Here is a 20,305-nt window from a genome sequence, read left to right as displayed (position 1 = left end):
TCTAATTGTATGATATACTTCAGTGAAAAGCTTAAAAATAATAATCTGAAAGAAGTTAAAAATTAAAGAAAAGGGGAGATAAGAGATATGAAGAAATTAGAAGCCAATAATTAGATGGAGGATTTAAATATTGACATATCATATAACACTACTTAGTTTGGTATGAAATAATTATTTGTTTTATTATTCTAGACCCTAAGCATGCAAACGGAAGCTGGTTTGACTGAATAATGGATTTAGATAGGCAAAATCTCTGAATCATAGTTTGCAGATTATAATGTGCTTTCACTTATCTCTTTTGGCAGCATCCAGCTACACTATTGTGGGTGGGTGGGTCAAATGGTGGGTGTTTGTGGAAGGCAAGTGGAAAGAAAAGGTGTAATTTCTGTTTTAAGAAAATAAATGAAAGACTTGGGGAAATAAATTATCAAATTCTGATAGCTAAATAATAATGGCAGCCTAAATTTACATCTTTTGTTCCAGTTGATTTTTGTGTGTTGTGCTGTTGGATAACTTTGAACTGAGTAAAACAAAGTCACATCATGATGGTGTAGGGGCATCATTAAAGAAAAGTTGAGAAAGGAGGATAGGCTTTTCTTAACAGAAGGTTGTTGCAGGAAATTTCACTAAAGTTGTCTAATAAGGTTTAAAATTAGTACTTTAGTATCCCATACATTTGTTTATAAATATTACAAGTGCTAAAGAAATATCTCAGGGAGTACTAATTCTTATTTTATTACCTAATTTTTCTTCAGGGAAAATTCCAGGAAAATAATCTATCAGTAAACAACTAGGTTTGGCTCCAGAATTAATATCTGCAATCAAAAATGTCAAAAAATACTTGTTCTTTACAACATCAAAGTATTCTATGACTTTAATAATTAAACTAGTAAAGTATGGTGGTATAAGGACAGTCAGAAAATAAGGACATGAAAAAATACACAAAGTTGTGGTAATATATTAAATGAAAAAAACACAGAATAACATGGAAAGATAATAAATTGCTTAATACAAACTCTATTTAGCAAAATAGAGTTTCCTCTATTAAGTTTCCTCCGTTAAGCTGTGTAATTCACTTTTTGCACAAAAACAAAATCCAGTGTGAATTAAAAATAAACTCAAAATAAAACCATGTGACTTTAAGTAATAAAACTATGGACTTTTTTAAATTTTTTTTCTTTTTTTTTTCCCATTTTTTATTATCATTATTATTATTATACTTTAGGTTTTATGGTACATGTGCACAATGTGCAGGTAAGTTACATATGTATACATGTGCCATGCTGGTGCACTGCACCCACTAACTCGTCATCTAGCATTAGGTATATCTCCCAATGCTATCCCTCCCCCCTCCCCCCACCCCACAAAAGTCCCCGAAGTGTGATGTTCCCCTTCCTGTGTCCATGTGTTCTCATTGTTCAATTCCCACCTATGAGTGAGAATATGCGGTGTTTGGTTTTTTGTTCTTGCGATAGTTTACTGAGAATGATGATTTCCAATTTCATCCATGTCCCTATAAAGGACATGAACTCATCCTTTTTTATGGCTGCATAGTATTCCATGGTGTATATGTGCCACATTTTCTTAATCCAGTCTATCATTGTTGGACATTTGGGTTGGTTCCAAGTCTTTGCTATTGTGAATAATGCCGCAATAAACATACGTGTGCATGTGTCTTTATAGCAGCATGATTTATAGTCCTTTGGGTATATACCCAGTAATGGGACGGCTGGGTCAAATGGAATTTCTAGTTCTAGATCCCTGAGGAATCACCACACTGACTTCCACAAGGGTTGAACTAGTTTACAGTCCCACCAACAGTGTAAAAGTGTTCCTATTTCTCCACATCCTCTCCAGCACCTGTTGTTTCCTGACTTTTTAATGATTGCCATTCTAACTGGTGTGAGATGGTATCTCATTGTGGTTTTGATTTGCATTTCTCTGATGGCCAGTGATGGTGAGCATTTTTTCACGTGTTTTTTGGCTGCATAAATGTCTTCTTTTGAGAAGTCTCTGTTCATGTCCTTCGCCCACTTTTTGATGGGGTTGTTTGTTTTTTTCTTGTAAATTTGTTGGAGTTCATTGTAGATTCCGGATATTAGCCCTTTGTCAGATGAGTAGGTTGTGAAAATTTTCTCCCATTTTGTAGGTTGCCTGTTCACTCTGATGGTATTTTCCTTTGCTGTGCAGAAGCTCTTCAGTTTAATTAGATCCCATTTGTCAATTTTGGCTTTTGTTGCCATTGCTTTTGGTGTTTTAGACACGAAGTCCTTGCCCATGCCTATGTCCTGAATGGTAATGCCTAGGTTTTCCTCTAGGGTTTTTATGGTTTTAGGTCTAACATTTAAGTCTTTAATACATCTTGAATTGATTTTTGTATAAGGTGTAAGGTAGGGATCCAGTTTCAGCTTTCTACATATGGCTAGCCAGTTTTCCCAGCACCATTTATTAAATAGGGAATCCTTTCCCCATTTCTTGTTTTTCTCACGTTTGTCAAAGATCAGATAGTTGTAGATATATGGCATTATTTCTGACGGCTCTGCTCTGTTCCATTTATCTATATCTCTGTTTTGGTACCAGTACCATGCTGTTTTGGTTACTGTAGCCTTGTAGTATAGTTTGAAGTCAGGTAGCGTGATGCCTCCAGCTTTGTTCTTTTGGCTTAGGATTGACTTGGCGATGCCGGCTCTTTTTTGGTTCCATATGAACTTTAAAGTAGTTTTTTCCAATTCTGTGAAGAAAGTCATTGGTAGCTTGATGGGGATGGCATTGAATCTGTAAATTACCTTGGGCAGTACGGCCATTTTCACGATATTGATTCTTCCTACCCATGAGCATGGAATGTTCTTCCATTTGTTTGTATCCTCTTTTATTTCCTTGAGCAGTGTTTTGTAGTTCTCCTTGAAGAGGTCCTTCACTTCCCTTGTAAGTTGGATTCCTAGGTATTTTATTCTCTTTGAAGCAATTGTGAATGGGAGTTCACTCATGATTTGGCTCTCTGCTTGTCTGTTATTGATGTATAAGAATGCTTGTGATTTTTGTACATTGATTTTGTATCCTGAGACTTTGCTGAAGTTGCTTATCAGCTTAAGGAGATTTTGGGCTGAGACGATGGGGTTTTCTAGATATACAATCATGTCATCTGCAAACAGGGACAATTTGACTTCCTCTTTTCCTAATTGAATACCCTTGATTTCCTTCTCCTGACTAATTGCCCTGGCCAGAACTTCCAACACTATGTTGAATAGAAGTGGTGAGAGAGGGCATCCCTGTCTTGTGCCAGTTTTCAAAGGGAATGCTTCCAGTTTTTGCCCATTCAGTATGATATTGGCTGTGGGTTTGTCATAGATAGCTCTTATTATTTTGAGAAACGTCCCATCAATACCTAATTTATTGAGAGTTTTTAGCATGAAGGGCTGTTGAATTTTGTCAAAGGCCTTTTCTGCATCTATTGAGATAATCATGTGGTTTTTGTCTTTGGTTCTGTTTATATGCTGGATTACATTTATTGATTTGCGTATATTGAACCAGCCTTGCATCCCAGGGATGAAGCCCACTTGATCATGGTGGATAAGCTTTGGGATGTGCTGCTAGATTCTGTTTGCCAGTATTTTATTGAGGATTTTTGCATCAATGTTCATCAAGGATATTGGTCTAAAATACTCTTTTTTTGTTGTGTCTCTGCCAGGCTTTGGTATCAGGATGATGCTGGCCTCATAAAATGAGTTAGGGAGGATTCCCTCTTTTTCTATTGATTGGAATAGTTTCAGAAGGAATGGTACCAGCTCCTCTTTGTACCTCTGGTAGAATTCGGCTGTGAACTCATCTGGTCCTGGACTTTTTTTGGTTGGTAAGCTATTGATTATTGCCACAATTTCAGCTCCTGTTATTGGTCTATTCAGAGATTCAACTTCTTCCTGGTTTAGTCTTGGGAGGGTGTATGTGTTGAGGAATTTATCCATTTCTTCTAGATTTTCTAGTTTATTTGCGTAGAGGTGTTTGTAATATTCTCTGATGGTAGTTTGTATTTCTGTGGGATCAGTGGTGATATCCCCTTTATCATTTTTTATTGCATGTGTTGAGGAATTTATCCATTTCTTCTAGATTTTCTAGTTTATTTGCGTAGAGGTGTTTGTAATATTCTCTGATGGTAGTTTGTATTTCTGTGGGATCGGTGGTGATATCCCCTTTATCATTTTTTATTGCATCTATTTGATTCTTCTCTCTTTTTTTCTTTATTAATCTTGCTAGTGGTCTATCAATTTTGTTGATCCTTTCAAAAAACCAGCTCCTGGATTCATTAATTTTTTGAAGGGTTTTTTGTGTCTCTATTTCCTTCAGTTCTGCTCTGATTTTAGTTATTTCTTGCCTTCTGCTAGCTTTTGAATGTGTTTGCTCTTGCTTTTCTAGTTCTTTTAATTGTGATGTTAGGGTGTCAATTTTGGATCTTTCCTGCTTTCTCTTGTGGGCATTTAGTACTATAAATTTCCCTCTACACACTGCTCTGAATGCATCCCAGAGATTCTGGTATGTTGTGTCTTGGTTCTCGTTGGTTTCAAAGAACATCTTTATTTCTGCCTTCATTTCGTTATGTACCCAGTAGTCATTCAGGAGCAGGTTGTTCAGTTTCCATGTAGTTGAGCGGTTTTGAGTGAGATTCTTAATCCTAAGTTCTAGCTTGATTGCACTGTGATCTGAGAGATAGTTTGTTATAATTTCTGTTCTTTTACATTTATTGAGGACAGCTTTACTTCCAAGTATGTGGTCAATTTTGGAATAGGTGTGGTGTGGTGCTGAAAAAAAATGTATATTCTGTTGATTTGGGGTGGAGAGTTCTGTAGATGTCTATTAGGTCCGCTTGGTGCAGAGCTGAGTTCAATTCCTGGGTATCCTTGTTGACTTTCTGTCTCGTTGATCTGTCTAATGTTGACAGTGGGGTGTTAAAGTCTCCCATTATTAATGTGTGGGAGTCTAAGTCTCTTTCTAGGTCACTCAGGACTTGCTTTAGGAATCTGGGTGCTCCTGTATTGGGTGCATATATATTTAAGATAGTTAGCTCTTCTTGTTGAATTAATCCCTTTACCATTATGTAATGGCCTTCTTTGTCTCTTTTGATCTTTGTTGTTTTAAAGTCTGTTTTATCAGAGACTAGGATTGCAACCCCTGCCTTTTTTTGTTTTCCATTTGCTTGGTAGATCTTCCTCCATCCTTTTATTCTGAGCCTATGTGTGTCTCTGCACGAGAGATGGGTTTCCTGAATACAGCACACTGATGGGTCTTGAGTCTTTATCCAATTTGCCAGTCTGTGTCTTTTAATTGGAGCATTTAGTCCATTTACATTTAAAGTTAATATTGTTATGTGTGAATTTGATCCTGTCATTATGATGTTAGCTGGTTATTTTGCTCATTAGTTGATGCAGTCTCTTCCTAGTCTCGATGGTCTTTACATTTTGGCATGATTTTGCAGTGGCTGGTACCGGTTGTGCCTTTCCATGTTTAGCGCTTCCTTCAGGAGCTCTTTTAGGGCAGGCCTGGTGGTGACAAAATCTCTCAGCATTTGCTTGTCTGTAAAGTATTTTATTTCTCCTTCACTTATGAAGCTTAGTTTAGCTGGATATGAAATACTGGATTGAAAATTCTTTTCTTTAAGAATGTTGAATATTGGCCCCCACTCTCTTCTGGCTTGCAGGGTTTCTGCCGAGAGATCCGCTGTTAGTCTGATGGGCTTCCCTTTGAGGGTAACCTGACCTTTCTCTCTGGCTGCCCTTAACATTTTTTCCTTCATTTCAACTTTGGTGAATCTGACAATTATGTGTCTTGGAGTTGCTCTTCTCGAGGGGTATGTTTGTGGCATTCTCTGTATTTCCTGAATCTGAATGTTGGCCTGCCTTGCTAGATTGGGCAAGTTCTCCTGGATAATATCCTGCAGAGTGTTTTCCAACTTGTTTCCATTCTCCCTGTCACTTTCAGGTACACCAATCAGACGCAGATTTGGTCTTTTCACATTGTCCCACATTTCTTGAAGGCTTTGCTCGTTTCTTTTTATTCTTTTTTCTCTAAACTTCCCTTCTCGCTTCATTTCATTCATTTCATCTTCCAGGGCTGACACCCTTTCTTCCATTTGATCGCATCGGCTCCTGAGGCTTCTGCATTCTTCACGTAGTTCTCGAGCCTTGGTTTTCAGCTCCATCAGCTCCTTTAAGCACTTCTCTGTATTGGTTATTCTAGTTATACATTCTTCTAAATTTTTTTCAAAGTTTTCAACTTCTTTGCCTTTGGTTTGAATATCCTCCCGTAGCTCGGAGTAATTTGATCGTCTGAAGCCTTCTTCTCTCAGCTCGTCAAAGTCATTCTCCGTCCAGCTTTGTTCCGTTGCTGGTGAGGAACTGCGTTCCTTTGGAGGAGGAGAGGTACTCTGCTTTTTAGAGTTTCCAGTTTTTCTGCTCTGTTTTTTCCCCATCTTTGTGGTTTTATCTGCTTTTGGTCTTTGATGATGGTGATGTACAGATGGGTTTTTGGTGTGGATGTCCTTTCTGTTAGTTTTCCTTCTAACAGACAGGACCTTCAGCTGCAGGTCTGTTGGAGTACCTGGCCGGCCGTGTGAGGTGTCAGTCTGCCCCTGCTGGGGGGTGCCTCCCAGTTAGGCTGCTCGGGGGTCAGGGGTCAGGGACCCACTTGAGGAGGCAGTCAGCCTGTTCTCAGATCTCCAGCTGCGTGCTGGGAGAACCACTGCTCTCCTCAAAGCTGTCAGACAGAGACATTGAAGTCTGCAGAGGTTACTGCTGTCTTTTTGTTTGTCTGTGCCCTGCCCCCAGAGGTGGAGCCTACAGAGGCAGGCAGGCCTCCTTGAGCTGTGGTGGGCTCCACCCAGTTCAAGCTTCCAGGCTGCTTTGTTTACCTAAGCGAGCCTGGGCAATGGGGGGCGCCCCTCCCCCAGCCTCGCTGCCGAATTGCTGTTTGATCTCAGACTGCTGTGCTAGCAATTAGCGAGACTCCATTGGCATAGGCCCCTCTGAGCCAGGTGCAGGCTATAATCTCCTGGGGCACCGTTTCCTAAGCCCATTGGAAAAGCACAGTATTCGGGTGGGAGTGGCCCGATTTTCCAGGTGCCCTCTGTCACCCCTGGAAAGGGAACTCCCTGACCCCCTTGCACTTCCCGAGTGAGGCAATGCCTTGCCCCTGCTTCGGCTGGCGCACGGTGCACTCACCCACTGACCTGCGCCCACTGTCTGGCACTCCCTAGTGAGATGAACACGGTACCTCAGATGGAAATGCAGAAATCACCCGTCTTCTGCGTCGCTCACGCTGGGAGCTATAGATGGGAGCTGTTCCTATTCGGCCATCTTGGCTCCTCCCCCCTTTTTTTAATTTTTTGGTTAAATTTTAATAATATAACATGGGGAAACAAGTACTTGAATTTTGCTTATGGAAGTATGAGCTACTGGAATTGTCTAAAATGAAATAACAATACTTATCAAAAATTAACAGAACAAACTTTTTATACTGCAATTTCATTTCTGTTAATATACCTAGAAAAATGCTTGCAGAAATATGTATATGTGTATATATATGTTTGTAGGTGTGTGTATACAGACACATTAATTTATTCATCAATCATAATGATACCCCAAACCACTGACTGGATCTCATAGGTCTAGTAATAGGTGAGCTATTATCTTTATGAAGAAACTATTTCAATCAAATTTCAAGCCTCATCTTTGGAACAGAATATTTTTACTACCTTATCTCTAATGTGCTTGGTCTTTATCCCATAGATAAAGGGGTTGAGGAATGGTGGGACCAGTAGGTAAAGACTGGACAAGGTAATATGTACATATGATGGGATATAAGATCCAAATCTGTGAGTAAAAAATGAAAAAAAAAGCAAGGAGATAGAATTGGAAGAAGACATATATATGGGGAATACATGTATTAAATACCTTAAGTCGTGCCTCTTTCAGAGGCAAGTGAAAGACAATGATAAATATTTGAATATAGGAGAGCGTGATGAAAATGAAGTCAAGCCCACCATCAATAAATACTCCAAGGATACCACAGACCTTATTAATGTAAACATCTTCAGTGGCAAGTCACAAGGGTCATGTGTTCACAGTAAGTGTGGGATATTAACTTGGTTCGGTAGAGTTTCAGATGGCACTTTATAAACAATAGGCATGGAATTACCAGAATGGCAGGCCGCAATGTCACTCCAACTACAATATAAGTGACTAGCTGTTGAGTGAATACTATAGCATGCCTCAGAGGATAACAGATCGCTACATAGCGGTCCAGAGCCATGGCTAGCAGGACTCCTGATTCAATGCCTTGAAATGTGTGGATGAGCCACATCTGAAAGAGGCAAGCATCAAAATATATCTCTGGCAAATGGAACCAAAAAATACCAAGCATCTTGGGCACAATGCTGGTGCTAAGTGAAATGTCTGTGGCTCCTAATGTGGCCAGGAAGATATACATGGGTTCATGGAGGCTTGGCTCAGATTTGATGATGATCAAAAGTAGAGAATTTCCAATCAGAGCAATGGCGTACATAGCACAGAATGGAATCCCAATCCAGCATTGTACAGATTCAAAACCGGGGATCCCAATAAATGTCAGCACAAAGGGCATGAACAAGGTACCATTTGTAATAGGCAGGGCCATTCAGGGGTCTTCTTAGAAAGGGGAGAAAGTTTGCCAAGCTGTGATTCTCTGTACTTTTATATATTTTATGCTTATCCAATCACAAAGTTATTGAATAGCAGAATTAGGAGAACCAACTCCATCAGCTTACTTATCTTTTTTTTAATGAATGAAAAAATGCCAAAATAAAGACCCATAGAAAGGTTCACCAGTTTACACTTTAGCAAAATCATCCGGCCACACTCAGTGAAGACTTTTGGACATCATTTCTGAGAAGAGGCCAATATGATCAACCTGCCTAGTGGTGCTTTCCTTGTTCCCCAACTCCATTTTCTCTTTCCTCTTCTAACCTGATCATGGAAAGCAGGAATACAAATATTTATATTTGGAATTATATTTTAGACAGAGAAATACAAACATTTGTTATAGCTTTAGCCCCAAGTTTTCAAATATGACACTGCTGCAAGACTCAGACTCCATTCAGTAGACAATGACAGTCACATAATTTTGGTGTATTACCATAGCAATTCTGATACAGGAGACAAGCCTTATACAAAAACTCTTTAGTTCATATAAGCACCCTAAACCTCTCACACCAGGATTTTTCCATGCATTGGAGGGTAAAGACATATTTAAACTATTTATATGTATATATAAATTTGAAATTAAGGAGATTTTAGAGTACCTGGTTTAGGAGAAGAGGAACCTCAGGTTGTATCATCAGGGAAACCATGAAGAAGATGCTGAATTAGTTAGAGGTGAGGTTTAGTTAACGAGTTTGGAAGCCTGGATCTCCATATGGAGGCAGTGTGAACAGATATAACCCTTACATAGAAATCAGGCCCCGGTGTGTGATGTTCCCCTTCCTGTGTCCATGTGTTCTCATTGGGCCTGTTGTGGGGTGGGGGGAGTAGGGAGGGATAGCATTAGGAGATATACCTAATGTTAAATGACGAGTTAATGGGTTCAGCACACCAACATGGCACATGTATACATATGTAACTAACCTGCACGTTGTGCACATGTACCCTAAAACTTAAAGTATAATAATAAAAAAAAAAGAAATCAGGCTACTTACTGCTGAAGGAAAGTCGAAAGCTCTATTTTTTTTCTTTTATCTTCTGGGAAAGTTGACATAAGAAAAATATTATGGGATGAGACTATTTGAAAATTCTCCAAGAAATTCAATGGGAAATAACTGACAAACATGTTGAGGTGGAAGTGCCTTGGGAAGCAGCAGAAATAGAGAAACATCCAAAACAAAATTCTGATTGCAATATAATGGCTGTGGCTGGGACACTTAACAATTTCTAGTAACCATATACTGGCAAATAACTATGGTTCAGTTGCAGGGCTGGTAACACAATATTATGCATCAATGATTTTTTTTTAAGTGAGAGCAGAGAGGTTATGCAAGTGATTAGTTGTCTAGGTCTAAATCAAGGTGATCTATAAATTTTATAAGTGGTGTGCTAAGCATTTCTAATATTTCTCCATAACTCAAGTCATCACATCCAAATATTATTCTGTGTTCTTCCCTGGCCCCTAGTCACCATAATAATTACAGATTTAAACTCTGGAATGTTTTGGAGATCATTACATTGTTAGAGCCCAGAAAACCAATATCCCTAAATATAGCACTTTAACATTCTGAACTAAAGAAGCAACCGCAAGGTTTCTCTGACATCCCCCAGCCCTTCCTGTCTTTCACTTCTTTGTCTTTCCCAAAGCATGGGATGAGGTTATTCTCTGAAGTTCCCTTATCTACCTAGACACTAGACCCCTAAAAAGAAACACAATTGCCTTCAATCCCTTCCCTGAAATTCCATTAACCAGAGAAGATTAAAACTCATATTACAGACGAAGACACTGAAAATTAAACACCACACCTGGAGCCCAGATGAACTTCATCTCAAACTATTGTCTCTTCTCAGGTCCCATTCAATCTCTCCCCTCCTCTATAAAGAAGGATATATAAGCATCTGTGCTTAATGGAGTTATCAGGTAATCATTCTCCTTAGATTTCTCCATGCTTATGCATGTTAATAAAATTCTATGTCTTTTTCCTGTTAATTTGTCTTTTGTTGATTCATTTTAACAGACGTAGACTTCAACCTTCAGAGGGATAGTTTGAACTTCCCTACACACTCATGATCCTTCTCTCTTTCAAGTAAAACATCTGCAGGTCTAAATTACTTCTCCAATAGCAGGCTCCTAACTGCCCTTAACATCTCAATCTTCCAAAGTAGATTCTTCAACTTATCATTATTGTTCTTTAATTGTAGTTCATAGAATTTCAAAGTCAGACTCTAACAAAAATATACTCTTCATGTTTATGATTTGGATTTTTTCTGGAGTCTACATTCATTAGCTGCACTTGTACTTGTACTTCAAGATGTACTGTTTCACCTCCACTTGAGCTGTACACATTCCTAACTATAACTTAATATCCAGAAGCAGCAGTGAGAAGTGACCGGCACAGAGGAAGGTTGCTCTTTGCTGGTCCCAGCTATGTAATATTTGTGGTTTGTAACATAATTTTCCCTGATTACCAGAGTTTTATTAGCCTTTCTCAAATCCTGAGAGATATTATTTTTTCCCTAGGGCAAAGATGGAAGTTTAAAGCCAGCCATTTCTAAGGGTTAGCGTCTTCCTCAATTCCCTGGGGGCCTGGCGTATCTAGTATGGCCAGGAGATGGCAGTGTTGAAGCATCTTCTGTTAGTAAAACACATCCCTGTCTCTCAGAGCCCCAGAGATAGGCTTTATCTCGTTCTCACTTATTTGACAAAGAAAAAGGACACTAAAATAAGGCAATGCATCGATTGAGACTCCATTTCATCTCTGAACAAATTGGACAGCGTTATTGTATGCTTGGTAAGGAAAGGGAATCAAAAACAAAACAAATATTGTATCTTATATTTACTCTTGACCATCAAAGGATTTCCAGAAGGCATTTCAGTGATCCAAGAAAGAAGTGTGTTTGGAAGTGGTAGGCAGAACAGGGTTGAGAGTACAGTAATCCCTATAAGAAGTAAGACTTGCTAAGAGAAAGGGAAGAAAATCAATTATGGACAGATGATTTTTGTCCTATTTTAAGAGACAGAAAATTAGAGCAGTCCTTCCTAGAAAAGTAAATCACAAGCTTTTTTTTTTAACAATCTCTTGATCCCAAGAAGTTCCCTACTCTTAAATATCTTTAATACAGAATTTAATTTAAAATGCATATATGTTTTGGCTTTTAATTTTTCCTTATGTAAAATTAATTAATGCAGAACAACACAAACTAGAGAACCTAAACGAAATGGACTAATTCCTGGAAACATACAACCTCTCAATATTGAGCCAGGAAGAAATTGAAATTTTAAGCAGACCAATAACAAGTTCCAAAATTGAATCACTAATAAAAAACCTATCGACCAGTAAAAGCCCTGGACCAGATAAACAGTCAAATTCTACAAAGAAGTATAAAAAAAGAGCTAGTACCCATCCTACTAAAATGATTCCAAAAAATTGAGGAGGAGGGACTAATCCCTAACTCATTCTGTGAGACCAGATTTGTTCTGATACCAAAACCTGGGAGAGACACAAGGAAAAAAGAAACCTTTAGGTCAATATCTCTGATGAACATAGAGTCAAAAATCCTCAACAAAATACTAGCAAACAAAATCCAGCAGCACATCAAAAAGCTAATCCATCAAGATCAAGTAGGTTTTATTCCTGGGATGCAAGATTGGTTCAACATACATATAACAATAAATGTAATTCATCACATAGAACTATAAACAAAACCACATGATTATCTCAATAGGTACAGAAAAGCTTTTCGTAAAATTCAACATCCCTTCATGTTAAAAGTCCTCAACAAACTAGGCATTAAAGGCACATACCTCAAAATAATAAAAACTGCCTATTACAAACCTACACCCAATGTCATACTAAACGGGCAAAAAGTGGAAGCATTCCCCTTGAGAACTGGAACAAGACAAGGATGCCCACTCTCACCACTCCTATTCAGCAAAGTACTGGAAGTCCCAGCCAGAACAATTGACAATAAAAAGAAACAAGAAACAAAAGGGATCCAAATAAGAAAAGGGGAAGTCAAACTATCTTTCTTCACCCGCAATATGATTCTATACCTAGAAAATCCCATAGTCTCTGCTCAGAGGCTGTTAGAACTACTAAACAACTGAAATAAAATTTCAGAATACAAAATTAGTGTACAAAAATGAGTAGAATTTCTACACATCAACAACATCCAAGATGAGGGCCAAATAAAGAATGCAATTCCATTCACAATAGCCACAAAAAGAATAAAATACCTAATAATACAGCTAACAAGGGAGGTGAAAGATCTCTACAATGAGAATTAAAAAACACTGCTCAAAGACATCAGAGATGACACAAACAAATCATAAAACATTTCATGTTCATGGATAGAAAGAATCAGTGTTGTGAAATGGCCATATTTCCCAAAGCAACTTACAGATTCAATGTTATTCCTATCAAATTACCAATGACATTTTTCACATAATTAGAAAAAAAATTCTAAAATTTATATGGAATCCAAAAAGAGACTGAATAGCCAAAACAATAGCAAGCAAAAGAACAAAGTCATGGAGTCACACCAGATGACTTCAAACTATACTCCAAGTCTACAGAAACTAAAACAGCATGGTACTGGTACACAATTAGACACATAAACCAATGGAACAGGTTAGAGAATTCAGAAATTAAGCTGCATGCCTACAACCATCTTATCTTTAACAAAGTTGACAATATGAGTAATTGGTAAAGGATGTCCTATTCAGTAAATGGTGCTGGGATAACTGGCTAGCCAATACAATCTTCTGTAACAGATGCAGAAGATTGCATATGGCTAGCCAGTTATCCCAGCACCATTTACTGAATAGAACATCCTTTAAATATCAATTCAAGATTAATTAAAGTCTTAAATGTAAGACCTCAAACTATAAAAACTCAAGAAGAAAATCTAGGAAATACTATTCTGGACATAGGCCTTGGCAAAGATTTTATGATGAAGGCTCCAAAAGCAACTGCAGCAAAAACAAAAATAGATATAACTATACTAAAAAGTTTCTGCACAGCAAGAAAAACTATTAACAGAGTAAGTAGACAAGCTATAGAATAGGAGAAAATATTTGCAAAATATGCATCCAAGAAAGGTCTATCAACCCCATTAAAAAGTAGGCAAAGAACATGAACAGATATTTCTCAAAAGAAGATATGCATGGGGCCATCAAGCATATGAAAAAATGCTCATCTAATCATTAGAGAAATACTAATCAAAACCACCATGAGATACTACCTCACATCAGTCTGAATAGTTATTTTTAAAAGGTCAAAAAGTAACAGATGCTGGTGAGGTTGTAGAGAAAAAAGGATGGTTATACACTGCCAGTGAGAATGTAAATTAATCTAGCCAGTGTAGAACACAGTTTGGAGATTTCTCAAAGAACTTGCAACAGAACTACCATTCAACCCAGCAAGCTCCTCACTGGATATACACCTAAAGGAATGTAAATTATTCTACCGAAAAAACACATACACTTCTGCGTTCATCACAATGCTATTCGCAATAGTGAAGACATGGAATCAACCTAGATGCTCATCAATGGTGGACTCCATAAAGAAAATGTAGTGCATGTACACCATGGAATACTATACAGCCATAAAAAGAAAGGGACCATATCCTTTGCAGCAACATGAATGCACCTGGAGGCCATAATCCTAAGTGAATTAATGCAGGAACAGAAAACAAAATAACACATGTTCTCACCTGTAAGTGGAAGATAAACTTTGAGTACACATGGCCACAAAGAAGAGAACAATAGACACCAGCATTTACTTGAGGTCAGAGGGTGGGAAAAGGGTGAGGGGTGAAAAACTATTTATTGGGTATTACATTCACTATCTGTTTGATGAAATCATTTGTACATCAAATCCCAGTGATATGCAATTTCCCAGGTAAAAAACCTACACATGTTCCACCTGAACCAAAAATAAAGTTTAAAAAAGAAAAAAAAAAAAAGAGTATATTGATCAATCCCCAAGGAAAAAAGAAAAATCTACAGTGTAGGAAAATCTAACATAGATCTCTTTGAAACTGAAAAAACAAGGCAATAATTAAGTTTTAAAAATTCTACAAACATCATATTTACACATAGAATGAATGTAAGAAACAGGGCTGCACCTTTATGGTCATTGCCTTCATGAACATTCCTTTATCCTAAATTCTAATCATAGTTCTTAAAGCATGGAATAATCTTAATAAATATTTGCTAAAGAAACTAAAACACATTAGGAGATATTTTTACTATGAATATAAAAATACTGTTTAACTTCTGTTAAACTAAGTTGTTTGCCAAGTACTACATCAGGAATATATTCACTTATCTTTTTTTGCCAAATATATTATACAATAAAAAAATATAAAAAATAAATAAAGCATAACTAAAAAATCCATGTAATCCATCACACTGTTTCTTGAGGGAAGGTTCAATACAATTGAATCACACTTCTTCTGCACTTTCACAATATTTCCCACCCTCCTTCCAGAGATAATCAATATCCTATACCTGGAGAGTATTATTTCTAATGTTTTTCTTTGTATTTTTACCAGTTCACTTTCCTCATTCTGACAACAACAATTTGACAGATACATTAAATGTATACATTAAATCTGTTGATCTCATCTTATTTCTGCTGTGCTCCATTTCTTTCACAGTTCATCTATGATCTTGCTTTCATTCTTTGCTAGCTATTCAACTATTTTATCTCATCTGGTCTCATCATATCTCATCTCATCTTTGAATTTAAATGTACACTTGTCTATTCCTTCTTCCCTGCAAATGAATTTTACTGAAGAAAAATACACAAAAATGTTGATAAGACTGGTTTTAAATGTATGACAAATAACATCAAATGGGTCTTTTAGTGATGTTTTTTAATGAAAGCTAACAATAGCCAAAAAGTGGAAGCATTGTAAATGTCTTTCAACTGATGAATAAATGAATAAAATGTGGCATACCCATATAATGGAATATTACTCAGCCTTAAAAAGAAATGCATTACTGATATATGGTACATGGATGAACATTTAAAATATTACATTAATATAAGAATTAATTGAAAAGAATTGGAAAAAAAGTCAATACAAGAGTTCACATATGTAATGCTTTATTTATATAAAGCGTCCAGACAGACAAATCCATTGAAACAGAAAAGAGATTAGCAGTTGCGAAGACTGGAGATGGGAGGAGCAGAAGTAATAGGATGTGACTACTAATGTGTATAGATTTTTTTTTAGGATGACAAAAGTATTTTCAATTAGGTAGTGATGATGGTTGCACAGCCTTTATAATACACTAAAAATCATCAAATTGCATACTTTAAAATTGCAAATATTATGGCATGTGAATTCCATCTCAGTAAAAATAAACAATTGAATAAAGATCACCAAGGTATTCTGTTGTCTCAGCATGCTTCTGAGAATGTTACACACAGCTCTGCCCAAAGACATTGACCTAGCTCTAGCTAGAGGATCATCAGCCACACAGCTATCCCGGCACTCTGCTCCATTCATTTCCGTCTCTTTGCACTTAATCCTGAAATCATTTTTCTCTGCATCTTAATTCTCAGAGTATGTACACCTGGGCCTACATGTTTAAGGTGTGTTTTAGCCTGGATCTGTGCTACATGCTTGGTGAGCCTTTTCTCACATATTCCTCACAAGTCTCTGAGGCTTGTATGGTTAGCCCCATTGCAGAGAAGAGGAAATAACATGCCTAGGGGTATGTAGAATGTTAAAGGAAGGGTAATGGAGAAACTCAGACCTTTTTGATTCCTAGCTAGGATACCTATTTAGCCATCTGTAACTTAAGGCAATCCCTTCGAGCCCTCAAACAATTTATTCTTGGAATAAATTTCTCTTTTAAAAATGTTCATTGCATCATAGTCAGGGCATATCAGTCTGACTCATATCTCAGCCCTCTAGCTGCTGTAGGTGGCTGTCCTTTACCTCGGATTCTGCATCCAATTAGCCAGAGTCCTCAATTGAAGAGCAATGGAGCAGACTCTCAGAAACTATGTGTACAACCTCATTTTGAGGCCAGGTCTTTTTTTATACCTTAAAAAAGGTAATATGAACCCAGATCTTCAGCATGGAACAAATTTGACCTGTAAAGAAGACCAAAAAGCAACCAAGAAGTCAAACAGATCTGTGTGCTGACTGGTACCTAGCTGAAATCAGCTGGACCAGGTGCTGTACTCCATGTGGAAATTGCTTCAGCTGGGGTTTCTTTAGCAGAGAACACTGGACAGGGACAACATTGTTTCAGAAACTAGTAATATTATTATGCACTGTAATTGTTCTTTTTATTAATTACAGGTTTAAATGGCTTGAAATGCCAACCCACAGTCTAATTATGACACAAATTTTTCATTTAATTTTTTTCCATTAGATAATGTGCATTTTTAAGATCTTTGTTGTTGTTGTTTGTCTTCCCTCATACTCCAGAGAATGAAAAAAAAATGTGTCTTTTAGGATATATAATGTGTTTTTTTCTGATAGACCTATGTTGAAATTTTTATTTTCTGTTGATTTTTTCCAATATGGGTGTTTTGTCCATTTTCATTTATATAATTTGGTGCATTTTTATACCAGATACTTTGAAATACAGTTTTTTCATTCTGTAGTTATCTGTAGTTATCATCATATTGTTTGTTTTATTAATAATTAATTAATGATCGATTAATCTGTAGTTATCATCATATTGTTTGTTTTGGTTTCTTATTTAGGAGTATCACTTACTTATTATCTTCATTCTTTATCCTTCATGTATACTAACTTTTCTGAAAGAATTCATATATTTATGATTTTTGATTTTATGAATTTATGATTTTTTTTTCTTTTGGGAGAATGATTCCTCATTAATTATTCATTCTGCGTTATTAATGGCACAACTACTGAAATATTTAATGCTCTAATCCAGAATTAAAATGGTTATTTCGTTATTAAGTTTTGCTTATCTAATTCAACAATGTTTAATATGTCTGCCTATCAACTAACATGTTGTTTTATCTTTTGTCATGTATTTTTGATTCTTTCTAAATATAGTTAATGTTTACATAAACTTTACTAAAAAAAAATTATGACTCAAAGTTATTTCTACATTATTGAGAAGATTTTTCCCCAAAATTATATGTATCTATGTCTGCCTCTTGAATGATATGATTTTTTACATCAGAACATTTTACTGTATTATTTCTTTCTTTGACCATGCATCTTTTCAAAATTAGTGACTCAGATGACTCTCTCTGTCAACTTGATTCTTAAGGAAAAAAAAAAATTTGTTTGGTTCTAAGTCTTGACTAAAGTCCTTATTCAGGAGGTGGTTTCTTATATGCCAGTTCTGTGTTTAGCTAATATATTATTTCAGGTTTGCATAATGATTATTTCAAGTCTTCACCTTTCTTTTACCCTGATAATATTAGAATAAAATCTCTAGCATGCAGGTTTTCTGTATGGTAAGATTGCATATTACTTAGAGCCTCCAAATTTGTGGCTTTTGAATACCATTAATTGACACAAAGAAAATGTTCACTCTGTTCATTATTCAATGTCATTTTTACTTAGATTCTAAGAATTCTCAGGCATTGTCCTCTGTATTGCTGATAAAGTGTAAATAAGATATAGTTTCTGTACTCGAGATGCTTTCAGTGGGTAATAGAATTTGTATGTTCAATTTTAGAACTTAAACTTCCAAATTTGAGTAAAACTCAAGTTAGGTAAAAATCAATAGAATTGTGTGGTTCTAGAAGGATATTTGATATGTAAGCCCAGATCACTGATTTTATTTTCCTAAAAATGATATTTGTGAATATGTTTAATACTTTTCAATTTTTTTTGCATTCTCTCCTGTGTAAATTCCTTGGTGTTTATAGTCATTGGTTGCATTACATAAGTTTTATGTTGTAGATATTGGTATTACTGATTTCATATTATTTTTATATTGATAAGTATTTCAGATAAAGTAGATAAGACACTGATAAATGATTCCAAATTTATCAAAATATAGATTCAAAGCAAATACTAAAAAGTGAGGCATAGCTAGAATTACAGGTATGTGTTGAGCTAGTAGTTTGAGAATATTGATCTGTGACTTTCATTACATTTAGGTTTTTACTTAGAACAAACCCTAAATCTCTATAGGAGTCACTAATGATCAAGTTACTTTTTTGAAGAAAAACACTTTCAGAACATGGTCACGAATTTGCTTGGTCTTCACTCCATAGACAATAGGGTTGAGAAAAGGTGGGACTAACAGGTAAAGATTTGACAAGAGGATATGAACATATGGTGGTATGTGTGAACCAAACCTGTGTGTGAAGAAAGAGAAGAAGGCAAGAAGGTAGAACTGTAGGAAGACACAAATGTGGGCAATGCATGTATTAAAGGCCTTGAATCGTGCCTCCTTCTGGGGCAGTTGAAAGACAGTGATAAAAATTTGGACATAGGACAAGGTGATAAATATTATGTCAAACCCCAGGATTGCGAAGGCAACAAATAGGCCATATATCTTGTTGACTCGGATATCTTCAGTAGCCAGCTTCACAATGGCCATGTGCTCACAGTAAGAGTGAGAGACGACTGTAGTTCGATAGTGTTTAAGACAGCATTTGATGAGCCCTAAGGAAGGTATTATAAGAATGGCAGCCCTGAGTGTCACCCCAAGTCCAATATGAGTTAAGAACTGCTGGGAAAAGATGGTGGCATGTCTCAAGGGGATACAGATGGCCACATAGCGATCCAGGGCCATTGCCAGAAGGATACCTGATTCAATTGCCTGGAATGAGTGAATAAGCCACATTTGAAAAAGACAGGCACCAAAAGAAATCTCTGACAAATGAAACCAGAAGATGCCTAACATTTTGGGAAGAATGCAGGTGTTAAGTGCAATGTCTGTGGCTGCCAACATGGCCAAAAAAATGTACATGGGTATATGGAGGCTGTTTTCATATTTGATTATAACTAAAATTAGGGAATTTCCAATCACACCAATAAGATACATGGCAGAGAAAGGAATCCCAATCCAACACTGCACTGACTCCAGACCAGGAATCCCAATTAGTATAAACGCAGAGGGCATGAAGACTGAGCCATTGAATGTCAGCATGATTCGTTCAGCAGAATCAAGTGGTAGATTTGCTGTTTCATCTTCTATTCTCTGTTGAGCCTTGATGAATTAAAAATTAAAAATATGTTAATTAATTTTAGGAAAATATACTTTAGTTATTTTAGGAGTGTATCATGTTGTGTTTTCTATTCTAACTAATCTTCTCTAATTTTCTGTCTCCTTTACCAAAGTCACTGAAAGACAAACATCAGGTTCTGTTTCTCCATGTCTTAATCATTTTCAATGGGCAAAATTAAATGGATTAGATGGCTTTTTTCTGGTTCATGACTATTGGATCAACAATATTTTATGTTTGTTACTCAGCATTATGTGCTTTTTCTGTGACTTACCAATTGAAATTGTAAAAAAAAAATTATTTAATGCAGAGCAAAGAATTTTAAAACTAGACTTCATCTACATTAGCCATAAAGAAAGGATCCACAGGCCGGGCACAGTGACTCACACCTGT

General features: G+C 36.6%; 2 protein-coding genes across 2 annotated transcripts; both read right to left on the bottom strand.

The window, feature by feature from the left end:
• Nucleotides 1-7,748: 7,748 nt before the first annotated feature.
• LOC100938970 (olfactory receptor 52A4-like) lies at nt 7,749-8,661 on the bottom strand. The gene is given in 2 exon segments (XM_009246741.3): nt 7,749-8,091; nt 8,093-8,661. Coding segments are annotated over 2 exon segments (912 nt in total).
• Nucleotides 8,662-18,885: 10,224 nt separating this feature from the next.
• LOC100443308 (olfactory receptor 52A5) lies at nt 18,886-19,908 on the bottom strand. Its single transcript, XM_002822134.3, has one exon. The coding sequence runs from the start codon at nt 19,834-19,836 to the stop codon at nt 18,886-18,888; it is 951 nt and encodes a 316-aa protein (XP_002822180.2). The 5' UTR covers nt 19,837-19,908.
• Between the last annotated feature and the right edge of the window lie 397 nt (nt 19,909-20,305).

Source organism: Pongo abelii, chromosome 9, assembly GCF_028885655.2.
Source record: "Pongo abelii isolate AG06213 chromosome 9, NHGRI_mPonAbe1-v2.0_pri, whole genome shotgun sequence".
NCBI classification, from domain to species: domain Eukaryota; kingdom Metazoa; phylum Chordata; class Mammalia; order Primates; family Hominidae; genus Pongo; species Pongo abelii.
This window is presented reverse-complemented; position numbering and strand designations above follow the sequence as displayed.